The 27,797-nt window shown below is 41.0% G+C and overlaps 1 protein-coding gene across 1 annotated transcript in view; it reads right to left on the minus strand.

Moving 5' to 3' along the window:
* foxred1 (FAD-dependent oxidoreductase domain containing 1) overlaps nt 1–24,134 on the minus strand; it is a 31,125-nt gene extending 6,991 nt beyond the window's left edge. Inside the window, exons 1-10 of the mRNA XM_073029678.1 lie at nt 23,960–24,134; nt 21,726–21,946; nt 19,746–19,856; nt 17,474–17,592; nt 15,877–15,971; nt 14,207–14,308; nt 8,134–8,210; nt 3,290–3,450; nt 2,573–2,702; nt 1,609–1,713 (exon numbers count right to left, since the gene is read on the minus strand). Coding sequence (XP_072885779.1) covers nt 1,609–1,713; nt 2,573–2,702; nt 3,290–3,450; nt 8,134–8,210; nt 14,207–14,308; nt 15,877–15,971; nt 17,474–17,592; nt 19,746–19,856; nt 21,726–21,946; nt 23,960–24,074 — 1,236 coding nt within the window. The 5' untranslated portion in view covers nt 24,075–24,134. The remainder of the gene's footprint in view (nt 1–1,608; nt 1,714–2,572; nt 2,703–3,289; nt 3,451–8,133; nt 8,211–14,206; nt 14,309–15,876; nt 15,972–17,473; nt 17,593–19,745; nt 19,857–21,725; nt 21,947–23,959) is intronic.
* Between the last annotated feature and the right edge of the window lie 3,663 nt (nt 24,135–27,797).

The raw sequence follows: 27,797 nt of genomic DNA on the forward strand, positions 1-27,797 counted from the left end.
AATTTAGTACTAATACGAAAAAGGCAATTCTGGGTTGGAGAGGTTAAAGGGCATTATGAAAACATATCCTTCTCATTAAAAGAGTAAACAGTCTCTTGCCAAAACTTCCGCTGACTGCAATTGGTGATCAAGCATAAACAACAATTTCAAGAAGCCACAGTGAAACTGACTATGAACAACTGCTTTAGTAAGACCAATATTTAACAAAGTAAATCTTACACATAGTAGGTAATTCATAAAACTAGATAGTTTCCTTGCCAAAATTCTTGAACAATTTCCACGTTAATAATGGACAGGCAATGTTAAACCTGCCAAAAGATTTTAGAGGAATGCCTAAAGGATACTAATACAGGTTGAGTACGCCTTACCCAAAATGCTTGTGGCCAGATGTGTTCTGGATTTGGGAGTTTTTCAGATTTTGGAATATATAATATGATAGCTTGGGATCGCATCATTTCCAACTGAATTTATGTGCTACCAGTAAGCAGTCTGTCTTTCACTTGTTCACACATCTGCACTTAACAGTAATAATATTACGGTAATATAATGAAAATATGATGTGTGGAGGTTAACAAAAATAGTACAGCAGTACTGGGAGAATACATGAATCAGCTGTTGAACGGCAGGCTTTCAGTATCTACCTATGATGATGTGTTTTAATTAAGTTACAGATCACTGTATTTGCATTTTACATTTTTTCAGGCTTTATGTAAGGTATAAAAACCAATTGGCACTGTGCACTTGTTCTGGTGTTCGATTTTCATGATTGGCAGATGCCTTAAAAATTTAATGCTGTGTCTTGTCTTAAATTTCTGCAACCAGCCTACAAAGTATTTACAATTACTTTCAATTTTCAGATCATCATCATAGATCTTTGCTTGTATCATGATCAGCACACTGTTAAGTGGTACGTGTTCACTCTAACACTGATAATACACTATCGAGATTTTCATTTTTCACTTTATGCGCTGTTTTTCTATTTTTCATTAACTTCTGTTCATTATATATGTGGTGTGAGGTCACTTCTCAGAACTGTCTGTGGTGCGCAGAGACCTGTGCATCGCCTGGGAACCTTCCCTGCTCATGTTAAATTTTCCATTTGTGATGTCATGTCAGCGCTTAAAAATAAATAAATAAATTTGGATTTCGGAGTTTTGGATAAGGGGTACACAACCTGTACTGTAAGAGGTGCTGTATGAAATTCTACAGCAAGTCCTTCATGGAAAGATAATTAGGATAGTCATTTTTCAACTCATCCAATTATTGCAGAAAAGAAACACCACCACACAAGAGATATTCAGGCCAGGCAGGTCCAAGTCTCAATAGGGAGCTAATATTACATTGATCACTCTAATATTCATTAGTGCCCCAAAGAGGAGAAATAAATAGCTCGAGTCATCTTCCAGATTATTGCTCGACCTCCATAATATAGAAGTGGTGAGAAGGACAGCTTATAGATATGCCTCCTACTATCAGCCAAGCATCAGCAATTGGTGGGCTCCCTACATTTAATGACCAATAGTGTAAGGTACTGAGAACAGCTTCAGAGCTGATGTAAAAACAAACAAAAATGCATCAATGTTCTTTAAAGATGTTCAGATAACTTACCTTCAGGGACTCGAAGGCAGGCACTCTCTGAGCCAGTTTTGGCCACACCTCCTTATCGAAATATTCATAACTCACTTCCAGATCACTGGAGTCTGGCTCCTCTTCCTACAAGAGCCAAGAACTGGAGTTACCAAGGGAGAGAGAGATGTGTGCCTATGCAGTAAAGCAGCCGCATGCAGAGAAAGGGATAGTCAACTTGTTTTATTGTAAATGTCATTGCAAAAGTGAATGGTATTTGGGACTGAAAATGCAAAAGCTCCCATCACAAGCATCAAACCAAACTGCAGGACAGGTCAGGTGCAGAACAAAGATCTCCCTACTGTACCGACTCAAATACTCACACAATCAGATACACATTGCCACTGGAATGAGACTAACAAAGTCAATTTTACATGAAACTTTTGCAGCTGGCACAAAGTAGAACTTCATCTCACCTGTCCTGGTTGATTTCGATCCAGCCCTTAAATATTAACTGTAAATGTATAATCTGTCTGATCGTGATAGAAGGTGCTGATGACCCTTTGCTGAACCCTTATTTGTATGCTAGACAGAAGCCAAGAATTCCCGAACAGTGTCATGTGCCAGTTCATGAAGTGCAGGTAACTGTTTGATCATCTGGAGTCAAGTTATTTAGCAACTTCAGAAGAGCCAAATAGGCAAAAACCTGGCAGTCTACAAAGCAGGAGAGGGGGACATGCTCTTCCTAGGAGATGTCACAGACTTGCATGACCAAACAACTTGTCCCTGACGTCAGCAGAGAAATGAGACTGAGAACACAGAGTGGAATTGTCCTGCTCCACCATGGAAAAATAGAGCTAAGCTGGAGTGAAGAGGAACGAAGAAAGAAAACCAAAAGACAAAAAAAACATTGTTTTCAGAAATCTGAAGAAGAGTCAGCATATCCACACTAGTTGTCTATTCAATGCACAAAACACACAACTCAGAAAGACCTAGCTGTGCTTACCTCAGCTGGCGAAAGTCCTGTCACATAGTTTCCACCCAGGCCTTCTCGGCGGAAGTACACCCCACTGTAGTCAATAGATAATGGACAATCCATTCCTGGACCATCTGGACAGTGGAAGACATACACATATCTAGAGAAGGGGCAAGATACAAAATAGCTCTTGGAACAAGTCTTAACCTCACAAACAATAAATCCGAACAATGGTGGTTGCTATGGGAGATCTGTCAACTCTTGCTGGGAAGTGAAGTCAAGGTGAAAACAGGATGAGTCTTCATTATTACACATTCCCAATGACACAATTTGATTACCTATACTGAGGCATATCATTCATGGCCCAATAATTACTTCTTGGTAGCACAAGCTTTATTCCACTTCTTATCAAAGCAACTTTTCTCTGTGCTTCATGGTTATATTAAGATTCATGGTGGGATAATCTCTGCCAAACACTGTACAGTCAGTGTCGTATAGCATAGAAACAGCCCCTTCAGCTCAACATGGACATGGCAATCAAGTTGCCTACCTGAGTAAGTCCCATTTGCTTGAATTTGGCCCACGTTTCTAAACCTTTTCCCTCCATGTACACAAACAACCCGAATCTTGCAATTTGTTTTGTAAACAACAAGCTTGATTTTTTTTTTTGTTTCTTGCAGATTCTGTGTGGCTTATGATGCAGTACCCAGTTCTCTATTTTGTCATATGGCTGCCTCTTTGGCTCACCTTTTTCTAGGTTCAACAGGAAGATTTGTTCCCTCCAAGGTGCCTACAGGTCCACTACCAATCCCGACCATCTCTGCTACTTTGCCTGACCATGCTCCAGCTGCATTGATCAGCAAAGCACATTTCACTGGCTGGCACTCCGCACTGTTTGGCATCTGTACCTGTCACAAATCAGAAGTGATAAAGATCAACAAATTGAGGCAATTTATCACTTATACCCAATTGGTCTTAAACCTGAAACCTTTACTGTTTCTCTTGCTGAAAGGTGCCCGACCTGTTGAATATTTCCAGCAATTCGTGTTTTCATTTTAGATCCTCATCATCTGCAATTTTTTTGCTGTTCATTCAAACTATCAACTATTATTACAACACAATCCCAGAAAAACACATGGTGCCAATGTTATCCAATGTACTCAAAGCACTACCACGTTCCACCTCAACTGCAAACTCCTGAAAGAATCAAGGGCTGAAAAATAGTTTTCATAGAAGTGACCAGAGCTCTAAAACAACAGAAAGTGCTGGAAATACCCAGGTGGTCAGGTTTGATGAAAGGTCTTCAACCTGAAACGTTCACCATTTCTCTTTTCAAAAATGTGACCTGACCTGCTGAGCGCTTCTGGCATTTTTATTTTTATCAGTTACCAGAGCTCCTCTCGCAGCAGATATCTTGGGACAAGTCTTCACCCTCCTTTTGGGGATAATTTATGGATTATGTAGTTACAAGAAAGGTGAAATCCACCTCTAGATTTGATTGTTGAATCAGCACTTAGACTAGAATGGTAATAATTTATGCCTCAATAAAGAATGCATTTCAGCGTTGATGGTGCTAAGCTGAACTGATTCATACTTAGTGTGGGAAAAATGAGGCAGAGGATCCCAAAACTCTCATCCAGGAGAGAGAGTATTTTCTGTGGTTCTTGATCTACAGTAAGCATGGTGTCTGCATGCTGATGGCAAGGGCTAGTCAGATTCAACTGTACACATCCCATACAGTATTACTAATAAGGAGTTAGTGGACTGTGTTTGGTATCCATCAGACCTGAAGCTCAGCAATAAACAGTACTTTTAGGACAGAAGACAATAGACAATAGGTGCCATTTGGCCCTTCTAGCCAGCACCGCCATTCACTGTGATCATGGCTGATCATACACAATCAGTACCCCGTTCCTGCCCTCTCCCCATATCCCTTGACCCCGCTATCTATAACTCTATCTAACTCTCTCTTGAATGCATCCAGAGACGTGGCCTCCACTGCCTTCTGGGGCAGAGCATTCCACATATCCACCACTCTCTGGGTGAAAAAGTTTTTCCACATCTCTGTTCGAAATGGCCTACCCCTTATTCTTAAACTGTGGCCTCTAGTTCTGGACTCACCCATCAGCTTCCTGCCTCCAGCGTGTCCAATCCCTTAATAATCTTACATGTTTCAATCAGATCCCCTCTCATCCTTCTAAATTCCAGTGTATACCAGTTGCTCCAATCTTTCAACATATGACAGTCCCGCCAACCCGGGAATTAACCTCGTGAACCTACGCTGCACTCCCTCAATAGCAAGAATGTCCTTCCTCAAATTTGGAGACCAAAACTGCACACAATACTCCAGGTGGGGTCTCACCAGGGCCCTGTACAGCTGCAGAAGGACCTCTTTATTCCTATACTCAATTCCTCTTGTTATAAAGGCCAGCATGCCATTAGCTTTCTTCACTGCCTGCTGTACCTGCATGCTTGCTTTCATTGACTGATGTACAAGAACACCTAGATCTCGTTGTACTTCCCCTTTTCCTAACTTGACCCCATTTAGATAGTAATTCTGCTCTCATATGCTCCTGGTTTGGGAGGGGGGCCTGGTGGTGGTGTCCATCTTTTTTCTCAGCACAGTGGTTATGGTCTGCCTTTTGTTTTTTTTGTTTTTTTACATTGGGCTCTTTGGATTTCTTGCTTTGTGGCTGCCAGTAAGCAAACACATTTCAAAGTGTATAATTCATACAATCTTTGATAATGTACTTTAAATCTTTCATCATGAAAAGCACCATGAAATTTCCTTATTATGTTCCTTTTTATTTTAAAATCACCTATATTTGTCATTTCAATTCATAGTTCAAGTCAATTAAAATGTTACCCACAATGTAAACCGAAAAGTTTTCTATTTTGTCCTGGCATGCCTGAACAGGGTGGATGCTGCATTGCAGGACAGGTTTAAGAGAGGCACCGTTCTGCACATTGTGTTTACATGTACAAACGTGTGTATATCGATTTGCGATCACGTTGATGCGCATGTTCCGCGCGCATAGCATATTGTGCGTACTCATTATAATGAAGTAATTGTATTTTCAAGAGTATTTGTGATAGCAAAATGTCTCGCCAATGTCGCAACAGCTGCGATACTTGTGGTGAGTGCATGCTTAAATCTCAAAGATGGAACATGAATCCTCTTATTAGGAAAGCTGATGAGCTCTATTTTGAGCTCCTCACATTTGTTGCGCAACATGTGCAGTCAATTATAGCACTTGGCTCAGATGTACTCAGAAGTCAATGTTGTTCACTGTCCTAATGATATGGCGAGAGCAGAAGAATCATGTTATTTCTGTCTGACCAGTGTCTCTGGTTTCTCTACTAAACAGGAAATCCATGGAATACCCCAATCTCCCTTCAGTCATGAGACCTGTGTCACATGATGATAGTCTTCCAGTACTGAAGTCACCAGAGACATGGAGCCTAGAGGAGACAAACGAAGATGCCATGATGGACGAGCCAGGAATGGAAAACAACACTGATACCGATACAGATTTTGAACTCTTTATGTTAAGTGAGCCTCATCTGATAACTCAATCTGAGTTAAATAACTTGGTCAGAGACTTAGGTTTGTCAAAGGCAAAAGCAGAATTAACGGGTTCAAGACTGCAAGGATGGAATCTGCTGTCACCAGGCACAAAAATTTCCGTGAAGGATTTCGATATTGGAGACAGAAGTTTCCCCAGAATAACTGATGCCAAGATTAAGGAAGGCATTTTTGTTGGTCCACGAATCAAACAGGTCATCAATGACGGGCAATTTGAAGAACCTCTAGTCGACCAGAGAAAACTGCATTGAAGCCATTCAAGGATGTTGAAAATTTTCTTGGCAATTACAGAGCACCAAACTACATGCAGCTGGTTGACAACATGCTTCAAACATACAAAACCATTAAGTGCAACATGTCACTGAAGATTCATTTTCTGCATTCCCATTTAGACTTCTTCCCTGCAAATCTTGGTGCTGTCAGTGACAAGCACGGTGAAAGTTTCACCAGGACATCGCAGCCATGGAAAACTTTAGCAGGGCAATTGGTATATCAATGCTGGCTGATTATTGTTGGATACTTAAGCGAGAAGCCTCAGATACTAAATACAAATGATAATCATCAAAACATTTTTAGTTCAGTTGAACTATTGCAAAACGTCAGCACCATTATGCAATTAAACGCATTATACTCAATAAAAGTTAGTTTGTTGTTTCTCCAAATTCCTAGGTAATTCAAGTAATCTGAAGTTATATTACATAGAACATAGTATAGTACAGGCCCTTCGGCCCACAATGTTGCGCCGACACTTATACCCTGCCTCCTATACATCCCACCTTAATATATTTGTGTTCAGCTTCAAGCAGCCTATCATAACAACAAATTTCTGAGGAATCAACACTTCCGAAAAAAATTGCTGTCTAGTATTATCTGGCAACACATACACACGAAATGCAGGAGGAATTGAGCAAGTTAGGCAGTATCTATGGAGAGTAATAAACAATGAAGGCTCAGGCTGAAATAGTGACCGTTTATCCCCTTTCACAGATGCTGCCTGACTTGCTGAGTTCCTCCAGCATTTTGTGTGTGTTGCTTCAGGATTTCCAGCACCTGCAGAACCTCTTGCATTTAGCAGTTACTTGGTAACCAGCTTGATTTAGTTTCCATGCGGGCAAGTGATTAGTAATAAACTGACTTGATTATACTCTGATATGGGGCTGAAGCTAAGCGCTGTAATATCATAAAACACTAGTTATATTTAGAGAATTGCATTTGGTTCTGTGCATCACACACAAAATGCTAGAATGTTTTGGCCTGAAACGTCAACTGTACTCTTTGCCATAGATGCTGCCTGACCTGCTGAGTTCCTCCAGCATTTTGTGTGTGTTGCTTCAGGATTTCCAGCATCTGCAGATTCTCTCTTGTTTGTGGCTCTGTACATATTGATTTTGGAGGTGAAAGAGTCTAGATTCAGAGTACCAACACCATGAAAGATAAACTGCAATAGGGTGTATGAGGAAGTTTTTTTTTTATTCCTTCACAACAGCAGATTAACATGCTAACTGTGATGTTAGAAGGGGATTGAAATAGTAAACAGAAAAATTCCCTTTGGTGGGAACAATCAAAACAAGTGGGCTAAACCTCAAAATTGGAGCTATGTCTTTCAGGGTGATGTTAGAAAGCATTTCTTAACACAAAAGTAGCAGAAATCTAAACTACATGCTTCTTTTGAAGAGCTCAAAAGAAAGCAAAGACAAATTTCACACTAGTATCAATGAATGGTTATTGACTTTTAATGTCAATTTTGTTTCTCTCCATAGACACTAGCAGGCCTGCCGAGTGTTCCCAACATATCATGTAGTCATTATTGATCTACTCTTCTTGGCCATAAAGGATAGTCAAGCCAAAACAGGGATGCTGTGTTACAGACCAGTCAAGATCTAACTGAAAGGTAAAACAGCTTCAAAGAACTGAACAAGCTTCTGTTTCTATTTTTAAAAAGTGTTTTTAGGATAGAATGGAAATGTGAACAGTGAGAAAACCAAGTCAAAAATACTTCTCATACAATGACATCGTGAATTCTTTTCAATGAGATGGTGCTGCCGTCATCTCCCGCCATGTCTCTGGTGGAATGTTGAAAACCTGTCACAATATGGAAAAATTTTTAAGCAATATGTTAATTAGTCAGTTCATTTAGCATCATCTCATCAAAAAAAACAAAGCCTCCACCATCTTCCAACAATAGCAGAAAATTGAAGCACTACTTCATAGGCAGAACACCAAAAATGGATTATGAGCTCAGAACTTCTCCCTGCATCTGCAGTAAAACTGGTTTGTCTACAATCTCTTATTCTGTGGGGCTGGTGTTAGCATAAATGGCGGATTAGTTTTTTTAGTAGTATTAAAATATAGCTACCAACAGTGAAGTAGAGATTACGTATCAACATTTACCTCAGTGCTGGTTAGAAAGCAAGAACTTCAGTAATGCTTACTAACATCACGGTCCCAGATTGCATCATAACAAACGCAGCTAGAATGTGCCCCTTTCTTGTGAGACCAAGTAGATAGGCCCCGTTCACATCAACGACAGTCTTCATATCCCGTTTCAACCATAAATGTTTTGATTTTTACCATAATGTATATTCAGATTTTGACCTCTAATAGCTAGAAAATGTTGAAAATAAGTCTTTATTTCCCCCCAAGAACTGTCAGAAAAATATTTATCATCAATGAAATTATAGAAAATTCATAACACAGGCCATTCGTTCAGCCAACTTAACTGTGTTGACCAATGGAGGAAATAGAAAAGAGTTATTCCCTCAAATAACTTGTTCCCATTTGCTCCATCTAGGAGGCTCTCAATTTTTTGAGACTTGGCTTTAATCCCTCCTTAACCTCTAGCTCCATAATAAAACCCTAACTTAAATAAAAATCAATCCTGGCAATAAACTCAAACTTCCTTCACCTCTTTTCCACAGGATTGTATAAGGTGTTCAAATTGAGATCAAACGAGTGCAGAGTTCCAGGATAACTCCTTGTTCTTACACTCTATGCCTTGACTGATAAAAGAAAGCATTCTCCATTTCATTTGAACAACTTTTGACCTCTTCCACCCCCTTTGAGGGTTTTTAGACATACAATCTGAAGCCCATCTCCTGCTCCTGACCTTTCCACATTATTGTAAAGACAGATTCTTTTTTGCAAATGCTGTTTGCTGATTTCACTGGTGAATAAAGATTTTACTTCCTGAATACTTCTGGGTATCTTACTGATTTTGGGCTGCTGATCATGAAAACTGCCATGAAATTTCTCTATTACACACCATTTTTGTTGAAATAGTCTATATTTGTTATTTCAATTCATAAAATCAAGCCAGAATAACTGAGGCCAAGATTAAGGAAGGCATTTTTGTTGGCCCACAAATCAAACAGGTCATCAATGACAGGCAACTAAGAACCTCTAGTCAACCAGAGAAAATTGCATTGAAGCCATTCAACGACGTAATTGAAAATTTTCTTGGCAACTACAGAGCATCAAACTACATGCAGCTGTTTGACAACATGCTTCAAGCATACAAAACCATGAAATGCAACATGTCACTGAAGATTCATTTTCTGCATTCCCACTTAGCTTTCCCTGCAAACATTAGCGCTTGTCAGTGACGAGCATGGTGAAAGGTTTCACCAGGACATCGCGGCCATGGAGAAACAGTGTCAGTGTAACTGAAATCCATCAATGCTGGCTAATTATTGTTGGACACTTGAGCAAGAAGCCTCAGACACCAAGTACAAATGAAAATTATTAACAAAACATTTTTAGCTCAGTTGAACTATTGCAAAGTGTCAGCACCATTACGCAATTAAACACATTATATTCATAAGTTAGTTTATAGTTTCTCCAAATCCCTACATGATACAAGTAGTCTGAAATTATGTCTGTGTTTTGCTTCCAGCGGTCTATCATAACCACAATAAAATTTCTCTGGAAGGAACACTTTCGGAAAAAAAATTGTCATCCAGTGTTTGCTAAGTATCAGCACTTTTAGTTCACAGTATTTTAAAACTTTCCATTTTAACTGTGCAAAATTTTACTGAACTCATATTCTTTGATGTATGCAGACAAGTCCCTCCACAAGCACCTTTTGTCCCCCTTTTGTAAAATCAAGACTGCAGTTGGCCCTCCTTATCCGTGAGGGATTGGTTCTGAGACCCCTCGTGGATACCAAAAAACGCAGATGCTCAAGTCCCTTATTCAACCCGTCTCAATGCGGTAGAACTTAGGACCCAGAGGAACCCCAGACCTTATTTAACCTGTCTCAGTGCAGTGGACATTAGTACCCAGTGGCGAAGCTCTGAATCCGCAGTGCTTCTGTTCATGAAAATAATCGTGATCACGATTGAAAATAAAGTGGAAATCGGAAAGATCGGAAAGAAGTGAAACGCCATCGGTCATTGGAAAAACGTTAGGCTACAGTCGATCAACGATCAGAATAATTTTAAAGGATAAAGTGAATAAGGCTCTGCCCCAATGAAAGCTACAGTTATTAATAAGCAACACAGTGGTTTAACTATTGGGTTTTGGGTTTTTGATCCTCCACATCAACCCGGCACGGTGGAGAGCGCACTCAGGAGCAGTCTGTCACTGGATCGAACTCGGGAACTTCTGTTCCCAAGCCCGGTGCTGAAACATACATTCTTAAGTGTTTTATAAATATAGAAAGGTAAAATACATACTATATACTAAGACAAACGTTTGACTACTTGACGCTAAATAATACCGGATGTACCTGTTCCGACTTACTTAGTAAGAGAACTTCCAATTTTTTTCAATCCTGATCCACAATAACCCACACACATCCTCCCGTATACTTTAAATCATCTGTAGATTACTTATAATACCTAATACAATGTAAATACTATGTAAAATAGTTGTTATACTACATTGTTCAGGGAATAATGACAAGAAAAAAAAAGTCTGTACATACTCGAACAACAAGTGCTGGAAGAGCACTTCCAGGTTTTTGTGATTCGTGGTTGGTTGAATTCGTGCATGCGGAATCCACGGATAAGGAGGGCCGACTGTATTTCATAAAAAAGCCTCTAATTTTGCATAATGCCTTGGATGTTCCTGTTCACTTGCTTTTTAAACAAAATAGTGCAACTTGTGGTTACATAATATCCCCCTGCTGCACGTTACTGTCTGTTGTGTAAGTAAACACATGCTTTAAATTAAGTTTTGGAATTTAGTAAACCAAAGCATAATAGAATTTTCTATAGAGAATGGGTGAATTCAAGTGAAAAATAAGCTCTTCCCCCCTCCCCCCCAACACCTAGGCTAAGAAATAGGGTCTAACTTCTCCACACTGGGTTTATAGTTTGCTGGAAAAGTTATGATTGTAATCAAATGTGTTTCACCTTCAGAGGAAAAAAAATGGAGCTGCAATACAGAATGTAATGTGCCTCAGGTGTGGGTGAAATCCATCTTTAGTTTGTTAAATTGATAAAGGCAAATGGTAATTTTACTTCAGATTGTAGCATGTTCTGAAATTCTACTATTATTTTGTTTATTCAATGTTCAAGGATTGCTTTTCTTCTGTTTTCCTACGGAGCAGCTTTCTGCTAACCATGTGGCACCATTTCTAAATCTGCTGTTTTCTGCACTAATTTTGTACCTTGTTATTGTGCTGCCACATTTTAACTTAATTCAAGGACTGACATTCACTGCCAAAAACCACACTCCAATGGTTTGCATTTGCCAATGTGATATTAGCAAAACATGAACAACTTACTTAACTTCTCTGACCTCTGACGCTAGTTTGTATGTTAAACTTAACAATAGAGATAATAGCAGATCCAGAATTAACCAGGGTATAGTTACAAACTAGGTCATATGATCTTGATCAATTCCAAATTTAAGCTGACAGACCATCTCAGCTGGAATAGTAGCCAAGGTGCTAAAACAAACCTTAATGCAGGAAACTAATCTTTCTAGATACTAGCTAACCAGCAAAAACAACTACTATTCATGGCTGGCTTTTCAAATATAAAAAAGCCAAGGTCTTTGGGGCAATTGTTCCACTGAAAGACACCCACCATCTAGGTCTTCTTGTTGTTGCCATCAGGCAGGAGATACAGAAATAGGAAGGCACACACTTCAAGGTTCAACAACTTCTTTCCCACTGCAATCAGGTTCTTGAACTGATCTGCAAAAACCCGAATACTACCTCAGACTATACTCAATTTATGCTAATGTTGTGTTTATTTTGTCATGCCGATTGTATATAAACTGTTACTATATGTAATTTTAGGTTTGTCAATTCTGTACCAAGCTACAGCTGCTGCAGTAAGCTATTTTTCATGGCATTTGTACACTGGATATGTCTGCCCCGATAATAAACTTAGTCAGAGCAGAGAGCATGGTTTACAAGCCCTTTGTCCCAACAGGTTCATGCTGACCATGGAGATCACCCAGCTAGTCCTTTTTCCTGCATGTGGCCCATATCCCTCCACGTCCTGCCACTATGCACCTATCCAAGTATTTTTTTAAATGATACTGTTGTATCTCAATCACTTCCTCTAGCATCTCACTACCCGTTGCATGAAAAAATTGCAATTAGGTTCCTTTTCTCTCTCATCCTAAATAAACACCCCCTCATTCTGGACTCCCCTACCTTGGGGAAAAGACTTATCATCCACCTTATCAATGGCTCTCAATTTCTAAACATACTGTAGCTATAAAGTCATCTCTCATTCTCTTATGTCCCAGAGAATAAAGATCTAGCCTGGCCAACCTCTCCCTTTGGCTCAGAACCTCTAGTCTGGCATTATTGTTGTAAATCCTTTCTGCATTTTTTCAGTTGAACAACCCACTGCCTAACATGATGGCAATTGACAGCAAAAGTGAGCTGAATAAATATGAAGAATTAACATTAAATAGTTGGCATGAGGGAGGGAGAAGGAAATGGTGTATTTGCCACATTTCTTTTCATTGAACCTCTTGGAACCATCCCTGGCTGAACTTACAGAACTCAGGAAATGCCCAAGTGAAATCATGCTGTGGAATTGCTGAGTGAGAAGTGGATGTTTCCTCTGGTGGGGGAGTCCAGGACCAGAGAACACAGCCTCAAAGTAGGACGCCCCTTTGGAACAGAGATGAGGATGAGTTTTTTCAGCCAGAGGGTGGTGAATCTGTGGAATTCGTTGCCACAGATAGCTGTAGAGGCCAAGTCATTGGCTATATTTAAAGCAGAGTTTGATAGGTTCTTGATTAGTAAGGGCATCAAAGCTTACAGGGAGAAGGCAGGAGAATGGGGTTGAGAGAGAAAATAAATCAGCCAAGATCAAATGGCAGAGCAGCCTCGATGAGCCAAATAGCCTACATCTTATGGAAACAGCATCCATCTCTCAAATATTTTCTTCACAATAAGTTGCACAGAACCAAACAGTATTTATATACCACATTGTGAGTGGCAAAAAGAACTGAACAAAGTATTCTTAGATTTGCTTCTCATATTGCTGAGGGCTTCATGATGGCCACTCAATTGGATGGATTATATTTGTGCCTCAGACACTAACAGTGGCTCATTGGCTATACTCCCATCTCAGCAACAACTGGGTGTAAAGGAAGGTACTGTATGAATTAAATTCTCTCTTTCAGGCAATGGCACACAAGAGTGACCAAGATATCAGCTTAATCTGTAAAATGAGCTCCTACAAACAAACTTCCAACTGCTAAGGAGCTGCAAAACCCAATTAATTAGAGGCCAACTGCTTGAAAGGCTTGACAAGCTAGGTGGAAGGAGAATGTTTTCCTTGACCAAGGAACCTAGGACCAAGGGACACAGTTGGAGAATAAGGGTCAAGATATTTAGGACTGAGATTAGCAGAAATGCCTTCATACAGAGGGTGATGTACTCTCTATCCAAAAAGGCTGAGGAGACTCAGTTGTTGAGTTCACGCAAAACAAAATAGAACAGTACTGAACATTTCTACACATTAACATAATCAAGGGTCAATGGGTCTCTGCTGGATAATGGTGTTGAGATAGAAAAATAAGACACGACAGGCATAGCAGGTTTGATGGCCCAAATGACCTACTCCTGCGGCTACTTGCGTTTTTAAATATACATATGTTCTTACCCACCACCTCTCCATGACACTGATACACGCCCATTGAGATGGCCTTCCTACGGAATGCATTCAGTAGTAGCCAGGGATCAAACCAGCCTTCGTTCTCCAAACCTACACAACAGATCATAAAATGAACAACTTATAGGCAAATTCAGAAAAGTTTGCATTTTCATTTCACTGGAGTGTTACTTCCACCTAGATCCTTTTGGCATAACATTTGCTATCCCAATTCCAGTCATTCCATAGCACAGCAGAATTTCAGTTTTGGTCCAGATACAGTATTAAAGCACAAGTTGAAAACTAATGATCTTAAATGCTAATCAGATGCACTTAAAACCAATGATTGAATCAAATTACTTGGAAGTGGGAAGTAAACACATGTCTTTTTTCTTCAATCACTGATGCTTTTGGTTGAGAAATATGCATAACTAAATTACTCTGCTGTTTTTGGAATCATGTAATGAAACCATTTTCAGCCTTGAAATCCATATTTCCAATAGTTCATCAAAATATCAAATTGGTAATAATGGATTTTATCTGCCGAAGTTGTTGACATACATGGGTTTTCAATTGCAAAATGCTTCAATTTTTAAATTTTCAACCTTACCTTAAAATTTTTCCATGGCCTACTTCATCATAACTAAACTTAAATTACCTTTACACTGGGACTCATGCCTTCAACTCTGGAATTTCAGCCTTTCTTTCTTCCTTTAGGCATTCCATAAAGCCAAATAGTTGATAAACATTTGACTATATTCCATGTGTGCGTAATGGTTTTCTTAACACTTCTGTAAATAAGCTCAGGTCGTTTACCAAGGTTAATCTGTTGTTGTGACATCCACCAAGTTCTCTCTGCGTTGTTTTTTTGGTCTCTTTTGTAACTGCAATTTAGTACAATCCCACAAACTGGAACTTCAGAAACAAAACATTATCTCACAATCTAATTCTTGGTTAAGGGGGAAAATAGGGAAAAACAGCACTGTACATACACCTCCACTCTACGTAGATGCTGGAAATCTAAAATAAAGAATAAATTTCAGGAAATCTAGAAGGTCAAGCACCATTTATGGGAAGAGAAACAGTCAACAGTTTGGGCCTGTGACTTTTTGTTAGAACTGGGAAAGGGGGAGATACAAGTCAGGCTTCAGTTTCAAGAAATGCTCGACTCTTTTACACTTACAAACGCACTACTAGGAACACTTACATTACATTAATATTGGGAGCATGAAATGGAATTTGGATTTTCATGAACAGTGCTATCATGAGATTGTGGAGATCTCTTTAATTGCAATTTGTTAAGGTCAGCCATCTTATAGTAAGCAGTGCAATTTTATGGTGAGTATTAAAATTCAACAGAGAATGTTAGACGCAATTCCCTCCAACGTGCTAATCATAGATTTTATATTTTAGATCGACCTATCCTCATTCTTGGTAATCAGGAGACCATAGTAGACCAACATTTCTACTGTTTCAAAACAAATGTCATTGAGAAATTCAACAGGTTGGCTGCTCCAATGAATGGAAAAACAGCTTTCAGTTTTCTTCTTCTGAGCTTGGGTGACCCAGTGTGCTGGTGTTGAACAGTGGGTATTACATGCTGGATTTAGTTGTTCTACACTTAACAGTCAGTTTTTAAAATTATAATTTTTATTATCAGTTACTTTCCAAGATGGACTCACCATATGAAGCCAAAGCAATGCCATCTGTGTTGATCCACGGGAACTTCCTCTGTAACTGCTGAGGTGTTAAGAGAGTGACTGCTGCTCCCTGACTCCTGAGAACCAAACATTACATTGACTCCACCTTCATATAGCTCTTAACATTTCACTTGGAAATTATTGTAGATTCACCCCACAAAGCAACACCGTTATGTCTACATAAAGGGTCTGAAGTAATTGCTTCTGAAGATTAACTCCTCAGTTTCTTACCACCAACGACAAGTGAAAGAAACCCGATCCTCCACTGATCCACAATGCTATAAATCAAGTAGCATTGATCTGTTACACTGAGAACTGGCAGCTCCCAAGCTGCATCATTGTAAAAGATGCTTTCCTTCATCATAGTCCCACTCCAGGGGTTTCCAACCTGGCATCCAAGGACCTCTTGGTTAATGGCAAGACTCCATGGCATAAAAAAGGTTGGGAACCCTTGAGCTAGACAGTAGAGAGCAAACAGATCATTCTTTGGAAGCCAAGCTAGTAAATGAGTATTTTGATCCCCATCTAATCACCAAGAAAAACTCAATAAGAATTTTCTTAAACAAGAGATTCTGCAGATGCTAGATATCTTGAGCAACACACAAAATTCTGAAGGAACTCAGAAAGTCAGGCAGCAGTTAGAGAGGAATAAACAGTTGACATTTTGGGCCAAAACCCTTCAACAGGGCTTGAAAAGAAGGGGTAAGAAGCCAGAATAAGGAGGGAAAGGGGAAGGAGTACAAGCTGGCAGGTGAGGGGGAAGCAGCAAGAAGCTGGGAGGTGACAGATGGAAGAACAGGAAGGAGAGATGATGGGCAGTTGAGGAGAGAGAATGCATGAGGGAGAAACCAAAATGGGGAAATAGAAAGAGAGAAAAGTAGGGAGGGAGTGAAATCACTGGAAGGTAGAGAAATTGATGTTCATGCTAAACAGATGGAATATGAAGTGTTGCTCCTCCAACCTAAGTGTGGCTTCATCATGGCAGCAGAGGAAGCTAACGACTGACATGTCGGATTGGGAAAAGAAAGTGAAATAGAAATGGGTGGCCACAGGGAAATCAAACCTTTTGTAATGCTAATAATTTTCTTGTATATACTGTACACCTATTACAATAGGAAGGTACCAGGGATACTCACCAAAAGCAGGCAGTGTCAATAGAGAGAACAGAAAGAATATTTCAGGTCAATGACCTTCCATTAGAACACTGCCAAAGCTCAGTTCTAATGCAAATCAACCTGAAATGTCAATCCTGATTTGCTCACTAAAAATCCTGCCTGAATTGAGAGTAAAATGTGGAAGTTTTAGTTTTAGATTTCAGTTTTATGGTACCTGTGGTCTTTTTTTTAAGCTCTGGGATTGGATTTAGCTGTGTTCCTAAGATTTAGTAGGGTACCAATTCTATGAGCTTGACAATATGCATTTGAAAAAACAGAGGTACCGGCACTGCAAAATGACTCTGCATTTTATAGAGACAACAAGAAAACTGGAAGAAAAATCATTAAAAGTAACAGATCATCCCTGCTCATCAACTCTTCACTAATTTCTTGTATGGTAGAGTTTTATTATTAAAGTATCTCACCTCTGAATATTGTAATTTTCTGCCAGGATATCACTCTGCTCCTTCCCAGCTAAAAAGAGATATCCTGATGGATTAAAGTGAATATCCACAGGGTCCTCATTCACCACGTTCAGGTGTTCCTGTTGGGCAAACATACAATGAGCTTCACCTCACCATTAATCTTTCTTTTGATAACTCTGCCAAGGACACTATTCATTTACCACACATCGTTTCTAATTATAGAAAACCAATGTCCCATCCAATGGTTCAGAGGCTACAAACTTAATAATTAGATAAATATATTACTATGTTGTGTACAATTTCTCAAATATTCCACTGGGCTAATCAAGAAAGATTAGCTCTGTAGACTTTGATACCATGGTCAACAACATTGAAAACAAAAAAGACTAAATGGTGTGTTTCTTGTTTTACTTTTCTTCCTTCCCCACAAAAACTCAAAATTTTATTCCACATCTCAAATTTCTGGGAAATGATTTGTGAATTCTGTAAGGGTGAATTTCCATTACCCAAACAGCTCTAATGGGGGGGTTGTCTATATAGAGAATTTTATGCCATTTCATTGGGAGCATATGGAAGCCCACTTAAAATAGCAAAAGAGTGGAACAAGTACACACCCAGCCACAATCCTCCTGTCTCACCTACAGCAAAATTTTCCGGTTCAACATTAGCCTCATCAGCCACAAAACAAGAACAGAGCCAATACATACTTGACTCTGAGATACTGTTTAACAGGACTGTCTGTGTGGGTTTCTTCCAAACACTAGGTTTCTTACCACATTCAAAACAAAACGTTAAATGGTGACTTGTAAACTGGCCTTAAGAACGACCTTTTGGATAAACAGTGCTAGCAAATGGAGCTTGTATGTTGGTGTAGACTCAAGAGAGTTCAAGGGCCTGTTTCTGTGCTGTATCCAGTAAGCAGCGTAGCACACGGCAGCAGCGGCCTTTCGGATCTGATGCTACCTTAATTTAGTTTTTTTAATTTAATCTGAAATTAAAATTTAATTTTAAGGCACAATTAAGGTTTAGGGCAATGGATAACAGAGCCATCACCAGTTACTGCTACAATACAGAGTTTGCCCAAAAACAAACCTTCATGAAGATCTGTTGGGTAAATTGCACAACCTCGGCTTGCTGAGGGTATTGGGCCTTCAGTCCTCAGAGTTGCTTGATGCCGGTAGCCGGAGTTGGGGACGTCGTAGGCGGTGTGCATGGAAGCGAAAGCGAGGCGAGCGGGTAGGAGTCCATGGCAGGAAAAAAGAAAGCCCTAGCCCGCCGGTTCTCCCGTCCATTTTGCTCTCCAATGGACATTAAATTGGACTACATCTGTGGCAATGAAATACTCGGCAGGAGTACAGAAACGGATGGAATCCCAGAGGCCGCCATTCAGCTGATTATTTATGTAACAGATTTTCCCCCAAGCCACCGGACTACCAACCTACTGCCCTCTGCTGAGCCTATTGTCTTGTTTATTATTTATTGTAATGCTTGCACTGTTCTGTGTACTCTATGCAGTCCTGGGTAGGTCTGTAGTCTAGTGTAGTTGTTGTGTTGGTTTATGTAGTTCAGTGTAGTTTTTGTATTGTTCATGTAGCACCATGGTCCTGAAAAATGTTGTCTCATTTTTACTGTGTATTGTATCAGCAGTTATGGTCAAAGCGACAATAAAAAGCAACTTGACTTGAACTTGACTTGTATCTCTCTCTATGACTCCATGACCAAAGTAGTTCAAAAGAATGCTGTCCTGTCTATTACATAATATGTTAAACTGAGGTTAAAAAATCCATGATACAATTTCATTACAATGGGGGAAGTTTCCTCTGGTAATCCTGGCTATTAACTATCTCACAATCAACATCATTACCTCGCCAATATTTATGGGAGCTGTGTGGGCCTTATTGTACGCCATGTTTCTTACATTACAACAGTGTACCTGAGATGATCATTTTATTTTTCTTTCAGATTGAGAACATATTAGCTTTGTTCTCTAAGCTTTGCTAGTGGGATATGTGTGCAGGGGAGGAGAAAGGTCAAATCTGCCAAGGGCTCCTTTTTCCTGGGAGAAGAATCAGACCCAACTGTGCTTTCCCACCACTCACTGCCTTGTTCTTATGAAGAATGTTTCAGATAAAGTGAAAAACTACTAAAGCTAGATTTTCATTTAAAACTTCTAATCTTACATAAAGATTCCAACCCAGGCTCAATTAGGAAAAGCAAAAATACAAGGCAACAGCTAGCATGACTAGATAAGGGCCATGCATTCCATCAGTACCTGGATATTGCGAAGGAAACGAGCAGACTCAATTGACAGGTGGATATTTTCTGGCACAGAGAACTGTTGGCGAATTCCTCCCACTGACAAGACTGTGGAGGATCTGGAATACTACATGGAGAGAAAGGAGAAATTACATCTGATCTGTGCTGAGTTACAGGCAAGGACAGTGTAAGCAGAGTCAAAGCAGTAACTTACAAAAGGGAATTGGATATTTAGTTGGAAAGGAAACAACGGAAAGGCTATGGATAAAAAGCAAGTAAGTAGGATTAATGGAATAACACTTTCAAGGAGCACAATGAACTGAATAGCCTCTAACACTGTACTGATAGCCACCCTAACTATCATTAGCACTATTAATGGAAAACATTTTAATTCAAAACAGAACCCCAGGCAGTTTAGCGTAGTGGGCACCAACCTTTTTAAGCCCAAGATCCCCTACCTCGGCCTTAGTGAAAGGCAAGATCAACCCCAGATCGATTAGTTACACGCATGCGCCGGCAGAAAAAAACGTAAGTAAAACCCCACAACCCGGAAGTAGAAATAATGTATAAACACCAGGAGTACCCACCCATTTTTGCACCGCAGACTCGTTTAATATTGATAATATTCTTGCGGACCGACCAGCCAACAACGGGAGGGGGGGTCTTAAACACGGCGGGAATACAGCGATACTCGAAGCAGGTTCCTTATGTCCAGTCTATTCCGCAATTTAGTTTTTGTGGCTCTCGGCACTTAGCTTCTGTCCGGCTTGCTCATGTTTTTTCCGCTCACAAAACTCAACGGGTCTATCTTTAAGTGCAGGGTGCTTGGACTCAGGGTACCAAAGCAGTTTTGAGGGCTTCATTGCCTCATTAGACAGCCTCCTGGCCTGAACTCCAGCCTCTACTACACTCGCCGCCAGCCGCCTTGGCCAGGTGCGGCTGGTCGTGGGTGGGGTGAGAGGACAAGGCCAGGTGTGGCTGTTTCCGTACCGGGGCTACGGCGGTTGCAATCCGGAGAGAGCGACCGAGCGAGCGAGGAGTGTGACAGGGCACCCGCTCCCCTTGTAGGATCTATCAGCCGACAAAAGTTTGCTTCAGTAGATTGCAGCGAGGTAGCTGCTCTGCTGCTTACGAAACCCTGAGCCCGAATTAGATCGTCTGTGAATATTTTAGCACCGGGTTCCCCATGAACATTCGGTGTGCTAAACAGGTTTAGAGGCAGCACCCATCTGTCCGTGCTCCAGGCCAGTATCAACGGCACTTCCCGCTGGCCACGTGAGGCCAACCAGTGATCCCTGGCTCAAGGGTATCACTGCGTTTAGGTGACTGATGACCTCGCGTGGGTTCAAGTTCAACAGTGGGCGTGACAGGGAATGAGGAAAGGTGCAGCTGACTCGTATCGTTTCCTCGTGGCCCGGTGGTTGGGGACCACTGAATTACACTGTGTAGTGCGTGGCGGGGGAGCTGCACGCATGCACACTGGGCAGAAAGAACGGAACTAAAACCCCGCAACCTGGAAACAATCTCTCAACAGTATTTGTCTTTCAATTTTTTAAATTTTTTTTTTCCCGGGATCTACTGGGAAAGTCTCAAAGATCGACCAGTCGATCACAATCGACGGGTTGGCGACCACTAGTTTAGGAGCTATTAAGACAAAGGCTTAGTCCAAGAGTTTGGTTTTTAAAGATGCTTGTTAAAACTCAAGATATGTGGAGGGACAAAGGGGTTTTAGGAAAGAATTTAATTCATGATGCAAGCATGAATTCAAACATCAATTTAAAACAGTTATTTGACCAATGTTAAACTCTAAACAGTCAATCTGACTCTATCAAATATTGCTTGATGTTTAGTTGCTAGATATATTAAAGATACTAGAGTAATACATGCTATTGTTGAAGATTTTTATGCTAACATTAAGATCTGTTTTATTAATGCAATGCACAAGGAAGTGTTTGCCTCAGTAAATGAATAATTTCTCTGATAGATGTCCACTCACAGTTGGGTCTCTCTCTACTACCACCACACGAATTCCTTCCCGGACTGTCTCTTTTTTCTTCAACCAGTATGCTGTAGACCAACCTACTACCCCTCCTCCAATGATGACGACATCAGCCCACTCAGGAGGTAAGCCAGAGGTCTGGTGCAAGGGGCTCCAGTCACTGCCAGGGAGTGCTTCCTTGACTTTGTGTTTGAATTTGGCAAATTCATTTTCTAGATCTGAAAAACAAATTAGATATTTTAAACACAAGAGATTCTGCAGATGACAGTTCTCAGCCTGAAAAAAAACAACTGTTTATTCCCCTCCATAGATGCTGCATAAATGCTGAATTCCTCCAGCATTTTGTGTGCTGCTCAGTAAAGGAGTTTTGCATACCTTTACAGTGGTACATCATTAGACACAGTAACACAAATCTTCAATCACCACCCCATACACGTGCACAATCCAACAGTAAAATATAATCAGGGCCGCAAATAAATTATGCTCCTAGGAAGCCCAAAAGTTCCACTGCTAAATGAAAATCATAAAACTGCAGATACTGTAAATCTGAAATAAAGTTAGGGCCCAAAATAAAATTAAGGGCCTAGCAGCATCAGTGGAAAAAGAAGTTGTACAGTATTGCCTATTGCTACCCTGTTTAGAAATGGCTTAATATGGATCAGGAATCAAACTAACATTTCTGGTGTGCATGTGCTAACAACCACAGTTGCCAACTGAATGGCTAGTTGGAGCTGTTTACTTGTCGAACATTGGGAAGATACCAAATTTTGAGTGGACCAATTAATTTTGAAAGTAGTTGATAACTGTCTTGGAGAGTTCACACTAAAAGGAAAAAAAATTAAGGCAGGAAGCATAGATGTGGAAGCTTTAGAAAGGCTGTAGAGGATGCTGCCTGGATTAGAATTTATTTCAATCTTAAATCCATCCCACAACGTACAGACAAGCAAATTTAAAAGTCTAATGGCTTGTAGAAAGAAGCTATCCTGTAGCCTGTTGGTCCTGGCTTTAATGCTCCGGTAGCGTTTGCCAGACGGAAGCAATTGAAACAGTTTATGGTTGAGGTGACTGGTGTCCCCGATGATCTTCCAGGCCTTCTTCCTGCTATAAATCTCCTCAATGGAGGGAAGTTCACATCCACAGATCTGCTGGGCTGTGTGTAACACTCCCTGCAGTGCCCAACAATCAAGGTTTGTGCCATTCCCATACCAGGTGGTGATATAGCCAGTCGGTCTTATAAGGAAAGGTTGAAAGACAACTTTATACAGGTGTATAAGATTATGAGAAGTGTACTGTAGATAGAGTGGAGAACAAGCACTCCCCTCCCCAGGGAAACACTGGCCAACCCTGGAGGACATACATTTCAGGTGAGTGGAGAAAAGTTTAGAAAAGGTATCAGAGGTAGTTTTTTTTAAAAAAATGCAGCAATCAGTGGGTGACTGGAACACAATGCCAGAGGTTGTATCTGCCTCTACAGCACAGACATATAAAAGACTCTTATAGCCATATAGAGGCAAGAAGCAGGAGACATACAAAGGAGATGAGGGTTAGCTTGATCTTGAAGGTCTATATTAGTCCACACAACATCATATATTGAAGGTCCTGCATTGCACTGCTGTGTTTCTATGCCTCCCAGGATGGAACAGGGGTGAATATCTCAGGCAAGCTCCCCAAACTATTTCCCCAATTACTTGAAGTGAAGGCTCAGTGATTTATGGAATCTCAGAGTAACATCTGATCCACTTACCAACACAGCTCAAATCAAACAGTGCTCCCAAATACAAACTTTGGTGACGACTCAGTGGCAATCACCCCAACGTGACCAGGACTACCAGGTACCGGCTGGAAGAACACCCAGTATACACTGGAAACTCAAATCACGGCAATTTTACAAAGATTTTTTTTAAAGGGTCAAAAGACCAGTTGTAACTGTAGCACTGAATGCAAAACGATTTCTAGTACACAGGGTAGATCAGCGGGTCAGTCTGCATCCGTGGAGGGGTAATGGACAGTTGACGTTTGGGGTGAAGATACTTCATCTGGACCGTCCATCTCCCTCCACAGATGGAGTTCGTCCAGCACGTTATTTTACTTCCCATATCTCAGAATCTGCAGCCTCCTGTGTCTCCATAACCCCGCTCCGATGCCGCCACGGGACGGATCTCCCTATACACGCTGCCCAACCTACACCATTAATACTCTTTTGGGCAGCAGCAATATCGCCCTCACCTCACCTTTAAAGAAGTCGTCGTACCTCCACGCCCGGACGCTGCAGTGTATAGCGGCACGACGCCAACAGACCGGCAAAATGCCCCTAGCAGCAGTTCGGCAACAGCTCCAAAACAACATTGCCAAGCAAAGGAGACCAGCACCGCGCCACGGACCAAGGTCGGCGGGTGGGAAGGACGGCTGCGTCATGACGTCATCGTGTACGGGGAGAAGCAGACGCATTTCCGTCAAGTGATGAGAGGAAGCTTGCAGGCTAAATCTCCTAGGCGCCAAAAGTATTCAGATTGAAAATGGTGAATTAAGTTCTGATGGAGCAAAAACACCGTGTCAGGCTTAATGGTTAATGGTCAACGATTCACCATGGTCATCCTCGTTTTACCTCATCAAGTTATCCCACCCTCGCTTCAATTTAACAAGTTTCTTTTCTCTGTCAAATCCCCTCAAATGAAGGGTCTTCGACCTGAAGCTTTTACTCTGCCCACGTTTGCAGTGTGAACAGTATTTCCAGCATCTTTAGTCTCACATTGGTATGCGGTTTCAGTATTCTTTCAAATATTTCTGGTTGACAAGCTTGCATCAAAACATTAGCAACACACAAAAATATGTTGGAACAAATCAACAAATTAGGCAGCATCTAAGGAGAGGAGTAAATGTTTCGAGCTGAAACCTGAGAAAGAAGGGGGCACACCCAGAATAAGAAGGTAGGTGGATGGAGGGTAAGGGAAAGGAGTACAACCTGTTCTATTTCCCTCAATGCTGCCTGACTTGCTGACTATTTCTTACATATTCTGTTTTTTTATACATTGGACTTACAGCATCTGCATTTTTTGAAACACGTTATTTTTTGTTTTACAAATGCCACCATGAGGCCAAGTTCAGGCTGGAGGAGCAACACCAACCTGATGACATGAAAATTGATTTCTCAACTTCCAGTAATGCCCCCCCCCCCCCATCTCCCTCCTTCACTATTCCCCATTCCCGTTTCCCTCTCTCACCTTATATGCCCATCACATCCCTCTGATGCTCCTCCCCCTTCCCTTTCTTCCATGGCCTTCTGTCCTCTCCTATTAGATTCCCACTTCTCCAGCCCTTTATCTCTTTCACCAATCAACTTTCCAACTCTTTACTTCAACCCTCCCCTCCCCCAGTTTCACCTATCACCTTCTGTTTCTTCTACCCTTTCCCCCACCTAACTTTTTCTCCAGTCCTGATGAAGGGTGTCAGCCCGAAATCTCCACTGTACTCTTTTCCATAGATGCTGCCTGGCCTGATGAGTTCCTCCAGCATTTTGTGTGTGTTGCTTGGGTTTCCAGCATCTGCAGATTTTCTCTTGTTTGTGATTTAAACACACATTCAACTTTTGAATTTAATAATATTATGGGAGCTTGTTCTTGTGTAGGGGCCAATCAGAGATCAAGAGCAAAACGAGTGATTCACTCAGGTTGGCGAGTGTGCATTAACAAGCAGCAATTATTAGAATTAGAACAGTTACGAAGTTGTTGTAGGCCAAAGTCACTTTGCAGTATAGTTTACTGGCAGAGAGAGTGAAGTTTATTGACTTAGGCTCAAGAGGCTTCGGTGAGGAGGCACAGTTGTGTCGCCAGGTAAAGCTTTTGGAGTGGTTGAATAAAAATGTCATGCAGGATCAGGTGATGTGCTGTAGCTGTATGATGTGAGAGCTGGTGGACCCCATTGTGGTTCCTGGTGACCACATCTGCAGCAAGTGTTGGCTGCTCGAGGAACTCAGGCTCAAAGTTGATGACCCGGAATCAGAGCTTCAAACACTGTGGCACATCAGAGAGGGGGAGAGTTACCTGGATTCTCTGTTTCAGGAGGTAGTCACACCCATTAGATTAGCTGCCTCAAATTCGGTCCGTGTTCAGGGACAGGAGGGTGTGACTGTGAGTGAGGCGGGTAGTGGGATCCAAGAGACAGTGCTGGAGGAGCCTCAGCCCTTGAGTTTGTCCAACAGGTCTGAGATTCTTGCTCCCTGTGTAGATAAGAGTGGGGGCTGTAGGAAGGATGAGTAACCTAAATGTGGCACTCTAATTTAGAGAGCCATTCAAGAGGGGTGAAAGAAGAGAAATGTAGTGGTAATTGGGGATAGTACAGTCCGGGGAATAAACAAAAGTTCTCTGTCGCAAGGATAGAGTGTCCGGAAGGCTGTGTTGCCTGCCTGGTGCCTGGGGTTGGAACATCTTATCTGACCTGCAGAGGAATTTGCAGTGGGAGGGGAAAGATCCATTTGTCGTGGTCCATGTGGGTACTAATGACATAGATTCTGCTGAGGGAATTTGAGCAGCTAGGGATTAAATTAAAACGCAGAACCAAAAATGTGGTAATCTCTGGATTACTACCTGAGCCACGTGCAAATTGCCTCAGGGTTAAGAAGATCAGAGAGTTAAATGCGTGGCTAAAGATTGGTGTGGGAGAAGTGGGTTTGAATTCATGGGAAACTGGCTCCAGTATTGGGGAAGGAAGGAGCTGTTCCATTGGGACAGGCTCCATCTGAACTGTGATGGGACCTGGATCCTGGCGAATCGCATAACTAGGGTTGTGGTTAGGGCTTTAAACTAAATAGCAGGGTGGGGGGAAGGGAGGTTCAACAGATTGAAGAAGTATGGATAAAGTAAAAGAGATAAAGCAAAAGTTAAAAAAGAAAAGTAAGGGTGGAGTGCAGAAAAGTCAAGTACATAAGAGACAAAGATTACCAGATTTTAAAGGCACAATGAGTGTAAGGGCACTTTATCTGAATGCCCATAGTATTCGTAACAAGATCAGTGAACTTGTGGAACAAATCAGTACAAAGGGGTATATTCAGTGGCCATTACAGACACATGGTTGCAGGATGGAGAGTATTGGGAATTAAATATCCAAGGATATCAGGTAATCCGGAAGGATAGGCAGGAAGGTAAGAGAGGTGGGGTAGTGCTCTTAATTAAAGGTAAGATCAGGTTGATAGTGAGAGATGATGTGAGAGCTATGGTGAATCCAGCTGGGTAGAGATTAGGAATAGTAAAGGGAAAAAAAATCACTGGTGGGAGTGGTCTATAGACTACCGAATAATAACATTACAGTGGCACAGGCAATAAACTGAAGTATCTGAGGCATGTAAGAATAGAACAGCAATTATCATGGGAGATTTTAACTTGCACATAGACTGGGTGAATCAAGTTGGTCACAGCAGTCTTGAGGAAGACTTCATAAAATGCATATGCAATGGTTTTCTTGAACAGCATGTTTCTGAACCTACAAGGGAACATACTATCTTGGATCTGGTCCTGTGCAATGAGATGGGTAAAATTAGCAATCTTGTAGCAATCACTCTTGGATTGAGTGATCACAGCATGAATGAGTTTCTCATACAAAAGGGGAGTGCAATAGTTAAATCTAAAACCAGTGTATTATGTGTAAACAAGAGAGATTACAATGGGATAAGGGATGAATTGGATAGGGTAGACTGGGAACACAGGCTATATGCTGAGATGGTTGAGAAACAGTGGAAGACTTTCAAAGAGATTTTTCACGGTGCTCAACAAAAGTATATTCCAGTTAAAAGTAAGGACTGTAAGTGGGGGAGAGCCAGCCTTGGATAACTAAGGAAATACAGGAAAGCATCAAACTAAAATCTTGTGTGTACAAAGTCACCAAGAGTAGTGGGAAACTGGAAGATTTGAAAATCTTTTAGAAGTAACAAAGAACCACTAAGCGAACTATAAAAAAAGGGAAGATAGATTATGAAAATAAACTGGCACAAAATATAAAAATGGATATTAAAAGCTTTTATAATTATATAAAGCAGAAATGGGTGGCTAAAGTGACTGTAGGTCCCTTGGAGGACGA

The sequence above is a fragment of the Hemitrygon akajei genome, chromosome 26, assembly GCF_048418815.1.
Source record: "Hemitrygon akajei chromosome 26, sHemAka1.3, whole genome shotgun sequence".
Lineage (NCBI taxonomy): Eukaryota > Metazoa > Chordata > Chondrichthyes > Myliobatiformes > Dasyatidae > Hemitrygon > Hemitrygon akajei.